This window comes from Trichechus manatus, unplaced genomic scaffold, assembly GCF_000243295.1.
Source record: "Trichechus manatus latirostris isolate Lorelei unplaced genomic scaffold, TriManLat1.0 scaffold00233, whole genome shotgun sequence".
NCBI classification, from domain to species: domain Eukaryota; kingdom Metazoa; phylum Chordata; class Mammalia; order Sirenia; family Trichechidae; genus Trichechus; species Trichechus manatus.
Window position 1 is genome coordinate 752,937 of NW_004444169.1, and position 20,760 is coordinate 773,696.

The 20,760-nt window shown below is 39.0% G+C and overlaps 1 protein-coding gene across 1 annotated transcript in view; it reads right to left on the bottom strand.

Moving 5' to 3' along the window:
• The window catches only part of HUWE1 (HECT, UBA and WWE domain containing E3 ubiquitin protein ligase 1), a 190,657-nt gene that overhangs the window by 107,838 nt on the left and 62,059 nt on the right, over window positions 1-20,760 (bottom strand). The window contains exons 6-7 of the mRNA XM_023743061.1: window positions 2,848-2,910; window positions 693-770 (exon numbers count right to left, since the gene is read on the bottom strand). Of these exons, the coding sequence (XP_023598829.1) occupies window positions 693-770; window positions 2,848-2,910 (141 nt within the window). The remainder of the gene's footprint in view (window positions 1-692; window positions 771-2,847; window positions 2,911-20,760) is intronic.

Genomic DNA, 20,760 nt, shown 5'->3' on the forward strand with positions numbered 1-20,760 from the left:
AAAATCAACAGTAGCAAAATATATAAAACACACAGTCAGGCACGCTTCATATTCTTTGTTCACTTTTCAACCCATCACTGACTCAATCCTCAGTCTTTGTATTCATGGCAAAACAATCCATGAAACAGTTTCTCTATAAATATGCATTAGAGTTGTTTTCAAAGAGCCATTAACCTAGAAAGACAGTGATGTTATCATTTGCTTTATGTTATAGCAGAAGCAAAAAAAGGTCTTACTTACTACACTACTTCTAAACCAAACTGAATTTTGGTACTTCCCCAAATGACCAGATAATTTAAGCAGGACCCTATAAGCAACAGATAGATAGAGACTTCTTACAAGCTAGCTTAAGTCTTAAGCTAGAGAAATCTGAGCTGTCACTATTCAGACTATCCACTTACACGTAGGATTTGCAGCTGAGACTATGAGAATTCACAAGTTACAACAGTGTCCCACAAAGGGGGTCCTGTCTTTTGGGAGCCTCCAACATAAGTAAAACCTAAACCTATCAGAGCTGGGCATGCAATGAACACTTGCTCCTGACAAGCTGCTAAAGACAGCTTGGTGGGGGTGGGGGTACACAACAGTGTAGCTCAAAACCATTCCCTCATTTAATGGAGGAGTTCTAGAAAAATCAACCCCAGCTATAACAGATTGTAAACCCTATCAGAACAAGCCTGAATGAGACTCACCCTTTTCTCGATTTTGACCTCGGCCCCAGGGTCTGCATAGAATTCAAAGTGTAGTGTAGTTGCACTGGGTGGGTATTTCTGTATATAAAGCACATGAAAGAATCAGATACTGAGCTTCAACTGATTATAGACAAAGCAGAGGCCACAGGAAGCCCTCTAAACTCAGAATCTTCCCCCAACATCCCAGCCACTTGTCCAACTCAATGTGGTAGCACAATGAGCAGTACAGTCAGCAGCCACAGTGCATTTACTCCTTATTTTAGCAGGGCTCAAAGGGTAAGACTTGTAACAAAACAGATTCAAGAGGATGGAGTCCAAAGCTCCAGACACTTCCATATTTCTTACTTACAAGTTACTAGTTTACTTTTCTATCAAGAGATCAATTTTGACTGTAGCTATTCTCAAGGGGGTAATGAAGGGCAAGTCTCCCAAGCAGTAATGAATAAGAGACCCAAGAAAAGACGGAGGATAAATACCAGGATCTATGTACCAGGTGGCACAGTGGTTAAGAGCTCGGCTGCTAACCAAAAGGTCAGCGGTATGAATCCACCAGATGCTCCTTGGAAACCCTATGGGGCAGTTCTACTCTGTGCTATAGGGTTGCTATGAGTCAGAATCGACTCGATGGCAACGGGTTTGGATTTTTTTTTTAACATACCAGATAAAGAATGGAAAAGGACATTCTTATGGAAATATTAGTGTTTATCATCAGTTTTTTGGAATATTTATTCAAACTATGCCTCATTGATATATCTTCATAATTCCTCAAATACTCCCTCTTTCCATAGTACTCTATGCCACTTCTCATGATATCCAACTGCTTTTCTGCACAGGTAGACACCACACCAAAATAAACCAGACCTTGACAACACATCCTCTTTAATTCTAGAAAAGCAACATGACAAACAAAATAAGCTCACAAAAGCATGACCATTAAAATGTCTTCTTGAAAGAAATTGGTAACAGTGGTTGCCACTGGGTATGGAAAACTTATCACTGTATACTCCTTTATACTATTCGAATTTTTTAAGCATGTGTGTATGTATTACTTCCTTTCAAAGTACACATTTTATTTTTAAAATTCTCCTGAAACATTTCGTCTCCTGAAGACTAAAATTTTTATGCCATAAACAAATCTCAATAAATAAAAGAATGTGCAACTTCTTTACATAGGCTGGGACCAAAATGGGTTAACAGACATCATTATACATACAAGCCTAGTGCAGTGTATCATACTGTTTTTTTTCCAAGGGACAAAGAACAAGCTTGACAGACAAAGAGGCTCAAAACGAACCCACTAAGCTTTAAGATGACAAATTATGTTCTCAGAATTAGAATTCCAAACTCTGAATACACTTTAAAATTTATGTAGTTTTGATTATTAAAGAGACAACACACCTCCCATATTACCCAATATCCACTCATAAAATGCTCACTGAAGAAAGTATACCAGTAAAAGAGGAAAAGTAACTTCCTCTAATTTGTAATTTTCTATGACTAGAAAAATAGTCATTCTCCTGGGAGGAAAAAGGGTTGCTAAACTAAACTCACTAAATTTCATTGTAGCCATTTGTGCTAAACATGACAAACTGACAAAGAAACGGTACATCTGCTGGAAAACAAGAGTTGCTTCTTGGCACAGAATTGTTATAACAAACCCAACTGTGCTTTCTGGTTCCACAGGAGCCTATCAAAGCAGAGGGCAGAATGGCCTGAATTCATAACTAAGCATGGGTGAAAGGCACGAACAGGATAGGGCATGAGGGGTAAAAACAAAAAGCGCACAGGAACATTATAAGTTCTCAATTACCCCAATGCTCTCCAGGCAGCCATTCCTAAACCATGTCATACTGTCCAGAGCCCCAACAGTTCCAGTGGAAGAATACAAGCAAATGTAGTTTCTGGGATTCTACATTGTTTCAAACCGATTAAACACATGCAGTTCCCTACCCAAGAGTTGGATTGGTTAAGATGGGTAGGCACATATACCATTTCTCTGAGATTCTTCATCTACCACTAACACATTAAGGGTCAATGAATTTCTGGATTGTTGCCTAGGGTGTGCTACATCTCAATCTCAGGGTCCTTGATGTAAAGTGACAACTTTATATAGCATTATGTCCAAAAGACACTCATACCCCAAAGAGTTACTTACCATCATATGCAAGTCTCTGCAACATTCTGCAAGTCCAAAGCCATTCTCTTTTCCACCCCAGCTCTTGGAAAAGGAAAAAAACAATGTTAAGACAATGCTTATGATAACCTTGTGTACAAAATAGTTAAGAGTAGGTGGCTGCCTAGAGAATAGTGTTGACAAGACTCACGAGAGAAAGAAGGCTAAACAGAAGTATCTCCCAAAGACTCAAAAATTTCATGAGCAAAACCAAGTTATTGACATGTTTCTACATTTAAAGTATATTCATAAAATCATACTACAAAGTATTTCACTACTTGACCCTCAAAAATCTTTCATTTCATGACTTCCAAATGTTCTTGTTTTAAACAAGAAGAGTAAAACCAATGAATCCAAGGTGAAGGTCAAACAAGAAGAGACAGTGAATACAAGCAAGGACTTAAGACTCAAGGCAAGATGGTCTACATAAAGGTGATTTCTCCAATGAGCTCAATTCCACTTTTATGGGAAGATGCTACTGGGAAGAATACAAACACAATTGTCAGTCACTGATTTTCACATGCCTGCAGTTATGCTTGCTGACACGTTGGTCTTGCCCCATTAGGTCTTAATTACTGCACCATGCTTTCCATGCTCTGCCTGCACACCATATTCCATAGGGTGGAATCACACGTTCTCCAGTTCCTCTCTTTTTGACATGAGCTGGGTTGCAAAACAGAAGATTCTGCCTTATTTATTAGTACTGTACCTTGATATCACAAAGTCTAAAAACTCATCAACTAAGTACAGCCACCCCTGAAATAATGGTTCAATCACACAGTATTACTGGCTTCCAAATTCTAAACTCCAGTCACACAGTCTTGCTTCACTAACCAGCCTGCATCATTAGTAAGTAGTCAGCACTTAACGATCTGTGCACCCCAGAGGCAAACAACAAGCAAACCAAAAAGCTTGGGAGAAAAGGCTGAGGAGTGAGATGCTTTGGGGAATAAGGGTTTTGAAAAGCTCCCACATATTCCTAGGAATCTAGAAGGACATACATATGCCCAGGGCTGGAGCATGCTCAGAAGAGACCTGTGAAGACTCTAAGCTTTTACCTTTGACTGACCTTAAGCCTCTGCATAACCAGGAAGTGAAAGCTAAGGCCGAGTGGTAAACTTCCTGGCTAAATGTTGAAGGCATGCTCCAACATACACACAGAGTCCAATCTATAAAGACTGAGAATTTTTTTTTTTTAGTTCCAGGCATTTACGGAAATCTGTTGAATCACTAGATGACCATCAAGTTAACAAAACAGAGACTTCAGTGGCCACACACAACAAAGAACACAGACTTTATTTAATTAGTACAGAAAAGCCATTAAACAAACAGCAACTATAACAAGCAGCAACAACAAACCCAGGGAAGGAGGAAGAATATGATTTCCAGAGTTACCACATTAAAATATTCAAAATGTCTACTTTTCAACAAAAAATTATGAGGCATACAAAGAAACAAGAAAATATGGTCCATATACAGGAAAAAAGAAATTAACAGAAACTGTCCCTGAGGAACTCCAGAAATTGGACTTACTAGACAAAGACTTTAAATCAACTATTATATATATGTTCACAGAGTTAAAAAGAAACTATGGACAAAGACCTAAAGAAAACCATAGGAATGATGTCTCACCAAATACAAAATATCAACAGATAGAAATTGTGAAAATAGAAATTCTGAAGCTGAAAAGTAAAATAAACAAAATGAAAAATTTACAAGAGGAGTTCAACAGCTTTAAGCAGGCAGAAGAATTAGCAAACTTGAAGACAGGTCAAGTGACATTATCCATTCTGAAGAACATGAAAAAAGAAAATTGAACAGAGCCTAAAAGACCCGTAGGACACCATCAAGCGTACCAACATACACATTAAGGAGTTCCAGAAGGAGAGGAAAGGGAAAGGGGAAGAAAGAATATTTAAAGAAATAATGGGTGAAAACATCCCTAATTTGATGGAAAACATGAACCCACACATCCAAGATCAATGAACCCCAAGTGGAATAATCTCAGAGATCCACACTGAGACCATTATATTCAAAGTGCCAAAAGAAAAAACAAAAACTCATCAACCAAGAATTCTATATCCAGCAAAATTATCCTTCAAAAATGAAGGAGAAATTAAGAATTCTCAGATAAACAAAAGCTGAGGCGTTCATTCCCAGTACACCTGTCCTACAAGAAACTGGGAGTCCTTCAGGATGAAATGAAATAACAGTAGACAGTAACTCAAATCCACACAAAGAAATAAATAAAACTACAGAGATAAATACTAGCACACTTTTACTTTGTAACCACTCTTTTTTTCCCCTTCATATGTTTTAAAAGACAAACACATAAATCTATGTTGATGGGCACACACTGCAAAAAAAGGTAATCTGTGACAATAACAACATAAGGAGGTGAATGGAGCTACAGAGGAGCAAAGTTTTTGGTACGCATTCATTCCTCACTTAGCAACATGGTTAAGTTCCAAAGACCAGCTCATTACGCCAAAAATCCAGGATGACCACATCAGATCACAAAATGAAGGACGACTACACCATTATTTACCTGCCAAATTATATCATTTCATAACTGCCAAACCACTGAAAATCACAGCCCAGCCAAGTTGACACATAACCTTTACCATCACAGCCAGCATTATTCTCCCTCAAACTTCAGCGTTAGTTACTGCCAGAAGTATGTTCCTAAGCACAAAATAGGCAGATGGTAGATTTTTTTTTTACTATTGTCGTAAATGCGAAATGGCAGATATAGTCGATACGCGAGGAGTAGGTCTACTATTGAAACTAAATTGGTATTAAACTAGCTTGTTATGTAGTAAGATGTTAATTGTAGTCCCCAGGGCAAACACCAATAAAATAACAAAAGATAAACAATAGAAGACTTCAACAACACTATGAACCAACTAGACCTAACAGACATATATAAGATGGATAGAAAACTCTGCCCCATGACAGCAGAATATACATTCTTCTCAAGTGCACATGGAACATGCTCAATATAGACCGTATGTTAGGCTACAAAACATGTCTCAATAAATTTAAAATGATGAAACCTTACAAAGTATCTTCACGAAACACAATGGAATGAAATTAGAAATCAGTGCAGAAGTAAATTTGGGAAATTCACAGCTAAGTGGAAATTAACACACTCTTAAATAATCAATGGGTCAACAAAGAAATAGTAAGGGAAATTAGAAATACTTTGAAATGAATGAAAACAAAAACACAACATACCAAAACTTATGGGAAGAAGGGAAAATAGAGCTCAGAGAGAAATTTATAGTTGTAAACGTCTATATTAAAAAAGAAAGATCGGAAATCAACAACCTAACTTTCCACCTTAGGAAACGGAAAGAGCACACTAAACCCACAACAAGCAGCAGGAAGGAGATAATAAAGATTAGAGCAGATATAAACAAAATAGAGAATACAAAAACAATAGAATCAACAAAAAAGTTGATTCTTTGAAGATATCAACAAATCTTTAGACTGATCAGGAAAAAAAGATGTTCTTGCTTGCTCTTGTTCTTTCTTTTTAAATATATAGCACCTGCTACTAAATATGGACAAATATTCATTGTGGCATTATTTACAATAGAAAAATATTAGAAATAACCCAAATAACATGTGAAAAGCTAAGTAAATTGAGGTATCCATATAATGGCATAATTTGACAATATTTAAAATATTCTCATATAGAAGGTATAAAAATCATACTGTAATGGAATCAGTTTCTTCTTTCTTGGTATTGGTTTCATTCTTAAAAAGACCTTGCCCGCCTAAAAACCCAATGCCATCGATTCCGACACGTAGCAACCCTATAGGACTGGACAGAACTGCCCCATAGGGTTTCCAGGAAGCAGCTGGTGAATTCCAACCACCGACCTTTCGGTTAGCAGCTGAGCTCTTAACCACTATGCCACCAGGGCTCCTGCCCACTCTAAAGAAAATAAAAATATGCAGTTATACTTCTTTCAATGCTCTTACAGCTTCATGTTTTTAACATTCAGCTTTTACTACATCTTAATTTTACTAGCCAGTTGTTTTCATTAGCATTTATTAATTAATCCACCTTTTACTGTTAGTCTGAAATGCCACCTTTACCACAGATTCAATTTTTACATGTAATTGGATTAGTTTCTGAACTCTTATCAATTGGTCAAACCCACTGTTATTCTTATTCCATTATTTTAATTACTATTGCTTTATAAAAGGGATAATACATAATAGGATAAATACTTCCTCAATATATGTCCAAGATATTCTTGGCTTGTCTCAGGATTTCCAGTGAATAATCATGGAATTTGGTGAAAATCATAAGGATAAGGCTTGATGCTACATAGAACAGACAGGTTAAGTCAAACAAAGGATCTGATTTTGTAAGGCAAAATAAACTTGAAGGGTTGTACACGTGCACAATTACTTTCCTTTTCTTTCTTCTGTTGTTCCAACTGATTGCTTTAGAGATTTCTATATTCCCCATGTCACTCAAAATCTTTCTTGCCAACTGTTATGATCTAGTAAAAATCAAGCACCTCTGATTAAGTACTGGCAATCTGGAATCCTTAAAAAAACAAGCTGAGCCAAACTTGATTCACGAAAGTCTGTGATGGTGTTACATTTACATTACCATTGTATTAAACACAAAGAAGTATTTCTTACAAAATTATGTGAAGTTAATATGGGGAAACACTTATGCTCTAAGTAAATAAAGCAGGATATAAAATTATATACACCATATGATTTCAGCTATATAAATATGCATAAAGACTAAGAAAATGTACCAAAATGATAAGAATAATTAAGATAAATTTTCTTCTGTACATTTCTACTTTTCTAATACTGAACACATTATTTCTATTATGAGAAAACCTTTGTTTTGTAGCCAACAAGACCAATGGATTTGGATAAATCTATGGAACGTTTAAGATTCTAGGCTACTGATTAGAGTTGGTACTACTCAGAATTAACACCAGGTCTTTGCCCTTTCTGTTATTATAGATATATATCCTGCCTTCTTAAATACTCAGTAAGCTTATTAAATAAAAGAACATGCTTTATATTACATCCAGCAAAGAGCAGGTCAAATACTTCTTGAATAGGATCAACTGGAAGGCTTAGGTATGGATTCTTCAGGAGCCAGGTCACAGACTGACACTCATGCCCAAGTAACCCCAAACACCTAAGACAGGAACAGCAGATATTACTGTGAAGTGTGCAATAACTTTGCAGAAAGTCATCTGGCCTTTGGTCTTGGTTTCTGAGAGCCAGACCAACACCTAAAGCTAACGAGTGAGGAGCTAACCAGACCAAAGCAGACCAACTGGGGGTCTGATGCTGACTAAGCCTCCTGAGGCTTGATGTAACCAATCTGTCAAGGCCACGTGGTGAGGCCAATAATGGCTCTGGAAGACAGAGGCTCAGAATGGTTGCTGCATAGGAAAGGGTACCACATCACTCTTTGGGAAATGGAAGTTCCGCACTGTGACCCCTCCCAGACCTCACACTACGTGTCAGTCTGTAACCTTTTTTGTTATATTAAAGCTGTTATTTCAAGTATGGTTATCTCCCATGAGCTCTGAGTTGTTCCAGCAAATTATAGAAACCAAAGGAGCAGGGGGAGCCGGCTGGCCTTAAGTGGAGGAAGTCATATGGACTCTCGGGCTTGTGGCTGGTACCCTGAAGAAAACCCGAGGTTTGGGGCCAGCTGGTCTGAAGTAGAGGGAGACATGTAAACTCCCAAGCCTGTGGCATGTACCCACTGACCCAGCCCTGGCTGGCTGGGGAATGAGCGAGAGAAGGGCTGCGTGGGTAGCTAGGGTCTGAACGGACCAGAGAAGCTGAGATTTCCATAGAACGCAGCTGGCATGTGGGGTGCGATTTATTATCCATTACGCAATTATATTTCACACTTTAACAGGGGCTAGGAGCCCTTAGGGCTTTGTCCAAAAAGATGATATGTAACTTCGGAGCCTCACTGTACTCCTACTCAGTACTGTTGTCGTATGATTCTGGCAATGAAGTAAACAACCAATAAATAGCTATTATATCCATCATGCCATAAAGGCATATAACACACCACCCAGCTAGATGGGATTTGCTAAAGAATGAGTAAGTACTCAGATATCAGGGAGAAGTCCTGATGTTTTTTAAAATGGAATTGTAAGATTTTGTAATTTTACCCAATAGGATGGACTAGGTTAGTGGTTCTCAAAGAGTGGACCAGCAATTTGGTCCAAAATGTGGACCAAAGTATAGATCAGTATCATCTGGGAACTTGTTAGAAATGAAAATTTTTGTGCTTCACCCCATGCCTACTGAATCAGAAACTGTAGAGGTAAGTGGTTGTAAGCCGGGGAGGCAGACCAATTTGCTTTAATAAAGTGATTCTGATGCAAGCTCATGTTTAAGAACTAGTGTACTAGACCTCGCAAAATCATCCAACTGGCTTTTAACTGATTCGACAAATATTCCCAAAGAACTTTCCTGAAATTTCCAGTTCACTAATTACTGTTCACATTCACAACTGACCCACATACCAATGGGTTAACTGGGTCATTAAAAAATTACTATGAGAAAAAAGAATACATACACAGTCATTTTGCATAAAGACAAAAACATGACATTCTGTCTTTTTAAAAAGACATTCATCGAGCCACTTTTAAAAACACTATGTACAAAAACAAAATGAACAAACATACATAATAAGGAAAAAAATACTTGTAACAGATGATGAAGGGTTAATTTATCCAATTTGCTAACTAAAAAGGGTTTATAACTGAAAAAACCAACCAAAAAAAAAAAAGACAAAAGATATCAACAAATAATACATAAGAGCAAACTCAAATTCGAGCATGAAAAGATGTTCATATTCACTATTAATCAGATAAGTGCAAATTAAAGTAGCACTGAGATTTCTGAGACTCTATCACAGAATTAAACATATCAGTAAATAAGGGCATATACAAGACTGCTTAATGTAGCATTGTTTATAACAGAAAAAAATGAATGTGCATCAACAGGGAAATAGTTTAATAAAAGAATGACTTATAGTTATATAGGCGAATTAAAGTGATTTTTAACAAAGTTAAGAAAATTAGATGAAAAAGTATATATATGATCATACATTAGCAATTCAATAAAAAAATACTCCCAACATGTCACTATAATAAGAAGATAAAAATACATGCTGGAGAATACAACTAAGGTTGTGGGGGGATGATCCAAGGCCCCCCCCCAAAAAAAAATATTGCACTAAAAAAACTATCATGTGACAGCATGTATGATTTATGTAACATAAACTATACATATACAGCATTTTTAAAGGGAAGGAAACAGAAAAGAGAATATCAAATGTGCTGATATCCAACAATAGCTACTATGTATTAAGTACTTCTGATACGACAGGCATTAACCCTAGGAGTCTTTTAAATGGTATTTTATGACCTCGGTGAAAAAGAGGAGGACCCTCAACAAGATGGACTGACACAGTGGCTGCAACAATGGGCTCACACATAGCCAACGATTGAGAGGATGGCACAGGACGTGGCAGCGTTTTGTTCTGCTGTATACAGGGTCGCTATGAGTCAGAACCGACTTGACAGCACCTAAGAACATTTAATTTAATGCTAACAACCATGAGGTAGATATCAAAATCCCCAATTCACAAATAAAGAAACTGACGTTAATTTGATTTGTTGACAGAACTAGGTCTGATTCCTCCTAAATTCAGGTTCTTAACCACATACTACACACTTAGCACACACCTGATATTCTGAGGTTTATAAATATTATCTTTAAACTTCAAAATCTTCTAAGTCTTTCATTGTAATACCAAAGCATCAAGCACAAAATGTATTACCAAAGACAGCAATATACTATACCTATCAAGATTTCAAATTTTTCAGAACTAGAAATAAACCTTCAATCTATAGATCTTTCAATCCAGAAAAAAGTAGCACACCTGTCAAAGGTAAAAGGAGCCCAGAATGCAAAGGAACAAAATAGTAATAATTTAAGTAATCCTTCCCGATGACAGAATGATCAAAGGGAAGAAAAGAGCTTGGCAATCGTAGACTAAAAACAAAACAAAAACAATAAGAACAACAACAAAAAGTCCACACTCCGTATATGTGTGCCATTTAGAAGTACGGTAGGCACCGTAACTTTTACTTTCGGAATTGTCAGAATGTTTAATTTAATAAAAATATGAAATAGTAGTTTGTGATAATTAGACTAAAAGTAGGACACTATGGGCGGTGCCAACAGTAAAGCATGCTTGATTGCTAACTGCTAAGTGAAAGGCTGGAGGTTCAAGTCCACCCAGGGGTGCCTCGGAAGAACGGCTTAGCAATCTACTTACAAAAAAATCAGCCATTGAAAACATTATTGTATTAGTACAACTGTACTCTGACACACATGGGGTCGCCATGAGTCATGGTAACTGGTTATTGTGGCTCTATACAAAGTACCAAATAAACTGTAAAAGGCTGTTCTTCCATTTCTAATATAAAGGTTTTCTGAAATTTCAAAGCCTTTGGGCTGTGTGGGATTTTGTGTGCCAGAATCTGAAGTCTCTTAGATGTCTGTTGTATGTAACACTGTGAGTGAGGTCTCTGTGTTCACTATACCACTCCTCTGAGCTGTTTATGTCTGCTTTCGTAAACATTTACAGCCTTGGAAACCCTATGGGGCAGTTCTACTCTATACTACAGCGTCACTATGAGTTAGAATCGACTCAACGGCAGTAGGTTTGGTTTTGGTTTGGAGTTGTGTTTAAAAAAAAATAGTTTCTTTATTTATGTTTTAAATAAACTCTTTCTAGAGTAGTTTTGGGTCTACAAAAGAATTGTGTCAAAAGTACATTTTCCATGTATCACTTTTATCCCTGCATACTTTCTCCTATTACCACCATCTTGCATTTGTGTGGTACATTTGTTACAACCGATGGACCAATAAATCAAACCAAACTCATTGCCGACAAGTGGATTCAAACTCATGGGGACCCCGTGTGTTATAGAGTAGAACTGTGCTCCACAGGGTTTTCTTGGCTGTAATCTTTACCAAAGCAGCTTGCCAGGCTTCTCTTCTGCAGAGCCACTAGGTGGGTTTGAACAATCAACCTTTTTAGGTTAGCAGCTGGTGGTAAACCTCCTGTACCACCCAGGGATTCCTGTTACAAGGAGAGAGTAATTTCAATAGAACATCTGCCTCCTGAAAGGCAGTATGGGAGTTCATTTTAGTGCAAGATAGAATCAAGCTTTCTATACTTTACAAAAGCAACTTTTATGTTTTTTTCATGAAAACTACATAAACTTTACCAGCTTCTCAAATTAAAAAAAAATGAAGACACTACATTTTAAAAGGCCTTTTGACAAAAAGTAGAGTTTCTAACTGATATGGAAGCCAAACTGACTTAGACACTGCAGTGTGATCGATTACTTTTGTGTGGCCTATCTAGCCATGGTCTTATAACTCCCACCCAGGTGATCTGGCGGGACTGTGTGATAGGGTAATTGTGACCCACCGAGGGGATCGGTCAGTTTTGCTTTAAAAGAGGGTCCGTTCCAGAGCAGAGAGGAGGATCCTACCACCACCAAGGAAGAACAGTCAGGAGCAAAGAGTGCATCTTTTGGACCCGGGATCCCTGCGCTGGGAAGCTCCTGGAAGCAGGAGATTGAGAGAAAGAAGGAGAGCTGTAACCCTAAAGACAGTAAGAAGTGATGGTAGCAGAGACCAGGTGGCAGGAGATGGCACAGTGGGCTTCCTGGCCCAATGAGAATGCCTCTGGGGAAAGGCCTAGGGCCAGGGAGAGGCGTGCCTGCAAGCACCGTTGGGAAGAGGTTGTCCTGATGGAAGGACTGTATCTTGAGTGTTCCTGAACCTGAATTTTAACTGTTACTTCCCTAATATACCTCATAACCAAAAACATGGTCTGTGAGTTCTGTGTGGCTATTGCAATGAATTACTGAACCCAGCTGAGAAGTAGAGAGTGTTGTGCGATGGACGATTGGTGTCAGAATTAGGAAAAAATGGTGAACAGAGGAGGCTTGTCTGGCATCCACCACATGGGAGTCAGCCTTGCACTGCTGATCTTGGTTCTCTCCTTTTCCCCTTGTGGGGTTGGAGGAGGTCACACACTGTCCCCAAGCTGTTTTTACACCAGCAAATGTTAATCCTGGGATATTCATATCCATTTTTCAAATATTTTCTCCTTTCTGTTTTTAATTTACTTATTCATTTTTACACACTCTGAGACTATTATGAAGGTGCTGTAACTTTTACTTCTATTCTCTGTATTTTTTGGCTTTTTATTAGTATTTTCTGTATTTTTATCCTTTCTGCTGCCTTCTGAGACAGTTCCTCGACCTGATCTTCCAACTTATTAATTTCTCAAAATAAAAAAGGACAAAAACAATGACTCAGCAAACACAAAATCAACAATACTCTAAGAAAAGAAAATCCATAAAAAAAAATAACAGTACAGAAAATTAAGTGGAACAAAGAAACTATTAACACCACAAACCAACAGCAAAAAAAAGACAGCAGTAACTCATACCTATCAATAATTACACTGAATGTAAATGGCGTAAAGAGACAAGAGTAGCAGAATGGATTAAAAAAACATGATCCATTTATGTGCTGTCTACAAGAGGCACACCTTAGACACAAAGACATAAATAAAAACTCAAAGGATGGAAAAAAATATTATCGAGCAAATAATAACCAAAAAAGAGCAGGAGTGGCACTATTAATCTCCGATAAAATAAACTTTAAAGCAAAATCCACTATAAAGGATAAGGAGGGATGCTATATAATGATTAAAGGGTCAATACACCAAAAGGACATAACCCTAATAAATGTATATGCACCCAATGACAAGACTCCAAAATACATAAATTCTAACAGCAATGAAAAGAGAAACAGTTCCACAATACTAGTAGAAGACTTCAATACATCACTTTTGGTCGAGGACAGAACATCCAGAAAGAAACGCAATAAAGATAAAAAAGATCTAAAGGCCAAAATCGACACACTCAATCTCACAGACATATACAGAACACCCTACCCAAAGAGCAGCAAGGTATACAGTCTTTTCCCACACACATGGACAGTCTTCAGAACAGACCACGTTTTAGGCCACAAAGCAAGCCTTAACAAAATTCAAAACACTAAAATAATACAAAGCATTTTCTCTGATTATAATGCCATCAAAGTAGAAATCAATAACAGAAACAGTAAGGAAAAAAAATCAAATACATGGAAACTGAACAACACCTTGCTTAAAAACTACTGGGATGGAATGAAGAAATTCACAGAATCAAATACGAATGAAAAGACATCTTACCAAAACCTTTGGGACACAGCAAAAGCAGTGCTTAGAGGTCAATTTACAGCAATAAACACACACATCCAAAAAGAAGAAAGGGCCAAAATCAAACATTAACCCTATAAGTTAAACAAATAGAACAGCAAAAGAAGCCCTCAGGCACCAGAAGAAAGGAAATAATAAAGATTAGAGCAGAAATAAATGACACGAATAAGAAATGAGATGGGTGCTATAACAACATACCCAAATGAAATAAAAAGGATCATAAAAAGAATACTATGAAAAACTATACTCCAACAAATTTGACACCCTAGAGGAAACGGACAAATTTCTAGAAATATACTACCTACTTAATCTAACACAAACTGAGGTAGAAAAACTAAACAGACCCACAACAAAAGAAGAGACAGAAGAGGTAATAAAAAACTCCCAACAAAATAAAGCCTTGGCCTGGAAGGCTTCACCGGAGAATTCTATCAAACTTTCAGAGGAGAGCCCACACCAATACTACTCAAACTATTTCAGAGCAAACAAAAGGAAGGAATACTCCAGAACTCATTCTATGAAGCCAGCATAATCCTGATACGAAAGCCAGGCAGACACCACAAAAAAAGAAAACTACAGACCAATATATCTCATGAACACAGAGGCAAAAATTCTCAACAAAATTCAACAGCATATCAAAAAAATTATACATCATGATCAAGCAGGATTCACATCAGGTAAGCAGGGATGGTTCAGCATTAGAAAACAAATCAACATAATCCACCACATAAGTAAAAAGAATCACACGACCATGCAAATCGATGCAGAAAAAGCATCTGACAAAGTTTAACACCCATTCCTGATAAAATCTCCCATCAAAATAGGACTAGAAGGGAAATCCCTCAACATAACAAGGGGCATGTATACAAAACCCACAGCCAACATCATTTTAAGAGGGAGAGAAGTTGAAAGCATTCCCCTTGAGAACAGGAACCAGACAAGGATGTCCTTTATCACCACTTTTTTTTTAAATTGTGCTTTACATGAAGGTTTAAAGAGCAAATTAGTTTATCATTAAACAATACACATACTGTTTTGTGACACTGGTTGCTGACCACACAACATGTCAACACTCTTCCCTTCTTGACCTTGGGTTTCCCATTTCCATGCGTCCAGCTTTCCTGCCCCCGTCTTCTTGTCCCTGCCCCTCGGCTAGTGTGCCCATTTAGTCTCCTATACATGGCTGGGCTATGTGTATTATTGTTTGTTTTATGGGCCTGTTTAATCTTTGGCTGAAGGGTGAACCTCAGGAGTAAATTCAGTACTGAGTTAAAAGGGTGTCTGGGGGATCACTACTCTTCTTCAACATCATGCTGGAAACCCTAGCTAGAGCAATAAGGCAAGAAAAAGAAATACAGAGCAACCAAATTGGTAAGGAAGAGGTAAAACCATCCTTATTCGCAGATGATATGATCTTATACACAGAAAATCCCCAAAGAATCCACAAGAAAGCTGCCTGAACCAACAGATTTCAGCAAAGTAGCAGAAAACAAGATTAATCTATGAAAATCAGTTGGATTTCTAGATTAACAAAGACAACTTCCAAAATGAAATCACCAAATCAATACCATTTACAATAGCCCCCAAGAAGATAAAGTTCTTAGGATTAAATATAATCAGGGGTGTAAAAGACCTATACAAAGAAAACTACAAAACACTACTGCAGAAAACCAAGAGACCTACATAAGTAGAAAAACATACCATGCTCATGGATAGGAAGACTCAACATTGTGATAATGTCAATTCTACCCAAAGCAATCCACAGATAAAATGCAATACCAATCAAAAATCCAACAGCATTCTTTAGCGAGATGGAGAAACAAATCGCCAACTTTATATGGAAAGGGAAAAGGCCCTGGATAAGTAAAGCATTACTGAAGAAGAACAAAGTGGGAGGCCTCACACTACGTATCTTACAGCCACACTAGTCAAAACAGCCTGGTACTAGTACAACAACAGACATATAGACCATAGGAACAGAACTGAGAACCCAGACATAAGCCCACCCATCAATGAGCAGCTAATATTTGACAAAGGCCCGAAGTCCATTAAATGGAGAAAAGACGGTCTCTTTAACAAATGGTGCTAGCATAACTGGATGTTCATCTGTAAAAAAATGAAAAAAGATCCATACCTTATACCATACACAAAAACCAACTCAAAATGGATCAAAGACCTAAATCTAAAATCTAAAATGATTCAGATCATGGAAGAAAAAATAGGAACAATACTAGGGGCCCTAATACATGGCATAAATAATATACAAACCATAACTAACAATACACAAACACCAGAAGAGAAACTATATAACTGGGAGCTCCTAAATATTAAACACTATGCTCATCAAAAGACTTTACCAAAAGAGAACCTAGAGAATGTAAAAAAAATTTTTTGGCTATAACATATCCAACAAGGGTCTAATCTCCAACCTCTACAAAATACTTCAACACCTCAATAACAAAAAGCTAAATAATCCAATTTAAAAATGTGCAAAAGATATGTACACTTCACCAAAGAACTCATTCAGGCGGCTACCAGACATATGAGGAAATGCTCCTGATCACCGACCGGAAGAGAAATGCAAATTAAAACTATAATGAGACATCATCTCACCCTGAGAATACTGGCACTAATCCAAAAACCAGAAAATAACAAACGTTGCAGAGGCTGCGGGGAGACTGGAGCTCTTATGCACTGCTGGTGGGAATGTAAAATGGTACAACCACTTTGGAAAACAATATGGTGCCTTCTTAAAAAGGTAGAAATAGAAATACCATATGATCGAGCAATCCCACTCCTAGGAATACACCCTAGAGAAATAAGAGCCATCACACGAATAGATATATGCACACCCATGTTCACTGCAGCACTACTCACAATAGCAAAAAGATGGAAACAACCTAAATACCCATCAACAGATGAATGGATAAACAAATTATGGTACATACACAAAATGGAATACTACGCAACGATAAAGAACAACGATAAATCCGGGAAACAGTTCATAACATGGATGAATCTGGAGGGCGTTATGCTGGGTGAACTCAGTCAGTCATAAAAAGACACACATTATATGAGACCACTACTGTAAAAACCTCAAGAAAAGCTTCACACACAGAAAAAAATATTCTTTGATGGTTACAAGGGTGGGGAGGGAAGAGGAGGGGAAATCATCACTAACTAGATAGTAGGCAAGTGTCAAATTTGGTGAAGGGAAAGACAACATACAATATAGGGAAGTCAGCACAACTTGACCAAAACAAAGGCGCAAAAGTTTCCTAGACACGTCTAAACACCTTGAGGGACTGAGTTACTGGGGCTGGGGACCATGGTCTCGGGGGACATCTAGGTTAATTGGCATAAGAGTTCATAAAGAAAATGTTCTAAATCCCACTTTGGTGAGTAGTGTCTGAGGTATTAAAAGCTTGTGAGCAGCCATCTAAAATACATCCATTGATCCCAGCCCATCAGGAGCAAAGGAGAATGAAGAAAACCAAAGACACAAGGAAAGTATTAGTCCAAAGAACTAAATGACCACATGAGCCAGAGACTCCACCAGCCTGACACCAGAAGAACTAGATGGTGCCCAGGTACCACCACTGATTACTCTAACAGGGATCACAACAGAGTCCCGGACAGAGTGGGAGAAAAATGAAGAACAAAATTCAAATTCATGAAAAAAGACCAGACTTACTGGTCTGACAGAGACTGGAGGAACCCCCGAGACTACGGACTCCAGACACTCACTAACCCAGAATTGAAACCATTCCTGAGACCACTTTTCAGACAAAGATTAGACAGGCGTATAAAACCAACAATAACACACATGAGGGACATGCTTCTTAAGTTCAATCAAATACACGAGACCAAATGGGGAACTCCTGCCCAAAAGCAAGACAACGAAAAGGCAGGAAGGGACAGGAACTGGACGAATGGACACGGGGCAGGGAGAGGGATCTGGTCTCCACCTCATGGAAGTCCGTCTTCCACCACTGATCTTGGTTCTCTTTCTCCCTTGTGGGGTTGGAGATCAGAAACTGCCCCCAAGTTGTTTTTACAAACACACTACAGATTCAACACACGGGTAAGATTTCCTTGCGCTGCTACCTTGACATGGATTTGACATTAAACCTGAAAAGAATCCCATAAAAATTGCTTCAAAGCCCCTTTGAAATTGCAGTACTGCAGCAAAATCTCAAGACCAGCTGCTCTAAAACAAGGGGCACAGTGGGCAAAAATCCCACCCTTCATTGTTTATTTTTTATTGTTATAGTTTAAATGAAGTTTACATTTCAAGTTTGTCTCCCATACAAAAATTTATACATACTTTCTTAGTCACCTAGTGCTGCTCTAACAGAAATACCACAAGGGGATGGCTTTAACAAAGAGAAGTTTACTCTCTCACAGTCTAGTAGGCTACAAGTCCAAATTCAGTGCGTCAGCTCCAGGAGAAGGCTTTCTCTCTCTGTCAGCTCTGGAGGAAGGTCCTTGTGATGCAAAACTCTTCCTTTGGTCTGGGAGCATCTCAGTGCAGGAACCTCAGGTCCAAAGGACACACTCTGCTCCTGGCACTGCTTTCTTGGTGGTATGCGGTTCCCATGCGTCTCTGCTCGCTTCTCCCTTTTATATCTCAAGAGATTGGCTTAAGACACTCTCTAATCTTGTAAACTTCATCAGTATAACCTCATCATAGTGACAGAGTTTACCACACATAAGGCAATCACATCAGATTTACGAAATGGTACACAATCATACAATACTGGGAATCATGACCCAGCCAAGGTGACAGATATTTATGGGGGACATGATTCAATCCATGACATTCCACACTCTGGCCCCCCCAAATTCACGTCATTGCAACATGCAAAATTTATTCATCTCATCGTATCACAGCAAAAGTCTTAACTCCAAAATCCAAAAATTCCTCTTCATCTGTGAAATCTAGAGTACAAGTTATCTGCTTCCAAAGGTACAATGGCAGAACAGGCACAAGCTAGAGATTTCCATTACAAATGGGAGAAACTGGAGGAGAAGAAGGGATAACCAGCACCAAGCAAGTCAGCAGAACACATTACATTAGCCCTCAAGGCTCTGAAAGTAATCTTCTGTTCTCTGAGACAATTTACACAATAGCCCTGGCCTCCAGACTCTAGGTATTGGCCACAGTCTCCAGATTCTGAGTGGAGGCCCCTCAGCCTTGGGCTTCAGCTCGGCCTTCCAGGCCCATTGGGACTGCAGCTCTGCTCCCTCGGCTTCAGGCACACCATTCTCCTAGTCCATCAGAGTGACAACTCCATCCTTAGAAACACCAGAGGCCATGGCTCCATCCTTTGAAACCCTTGAGGTCATGGCCATACCTTTTGAGACTGAGGCAACTCAGCCTCTTGTGTTCCTTCTCTCTTCAGCTTTTGCTTCCGGTGACTTCTTGGCCCTCGGGCCTCACACCCGCATCTGCCCTGCTGGGGCAAGTGTTCCAAAGCTCAGTAGCTCCACTGATTAAGTGCCTAGAGGCACCCCACTCCGCCAGGAAGCCTCCTGTGCACAGGCACTCAGCTCCCTCGCTCTGTGGGTCAGCAAGCCTAACGCCACCAATAAAAGTGCCCGAAGGCACACCACTCTGCAAGGAAGCCTCCAACCCATAGGCACTGAGCTCCCTCTCTCAGAGGGTTGGCCCCAGCACCGTCTTGCGCTGGTCTCCTGCTGCTAGTTTTCTGCTGCTGCCCCAGCTCTGCTGCTGCAGGTTCTCTACCGCTGCCGCACCTCTACCCATTCACAGTTTCAAAACTGATTCCACATTTTAGGTATCTGTTAGAGCAGCACCCCACTCTCAGTACCAAATTCTGTCTTAGTCATCTAGTGCTGCTCTAACAGAAATACCACAAGTGGATGGTTTTAACAAAGAGAAGTTTATTTTCTCACAGTCCAGTAGGCTACAAGTCCAAATTCAGTGCGACAGCTCCAGGAGAAGGCTTTCTCTCTCTGTCAGCTCTGGAGGAAGGTCCTTGTGATGCAAAACTCTTCCTTTGGTCTGGGAGCATCTCAGTGCAGGAACCTCAGGTCCAAAGGAAGCACTCTGCTCCCGGCACTGCTTTCTTGGTGGTATGAGGTTCCCATGTGTCTCTGCTCGCTTCTCTCTTTTACATCTCAAAAGAGATTGGCTTAAGACACTCTCTAATCTTGTAAACCTCATGAGTATAACCTCATCATAGTGACAGAGTTTACCACACATAAGAAAATCACATCAGATTTACAAACTGGTACACAATCATACAATACTGGGAATCATGACCCAGCCAAGTTGACAGATATTTTTGGGGGACACGATTCAATCCATGACACATACATTGTTATGTGACCCTAACTGCTCTCCACTTACTGTGATAGCACACTCCTCCTTTCCACCCGATTCCCCATGTCTATTCAACCAGCTCCTAACCCTCTCTGCCTTCCCATCTCACCTCCGGACAGAAGCTACCCGTTTAGTCTCTTGTATCTACTTGAGCTAAGAGGCACACTCC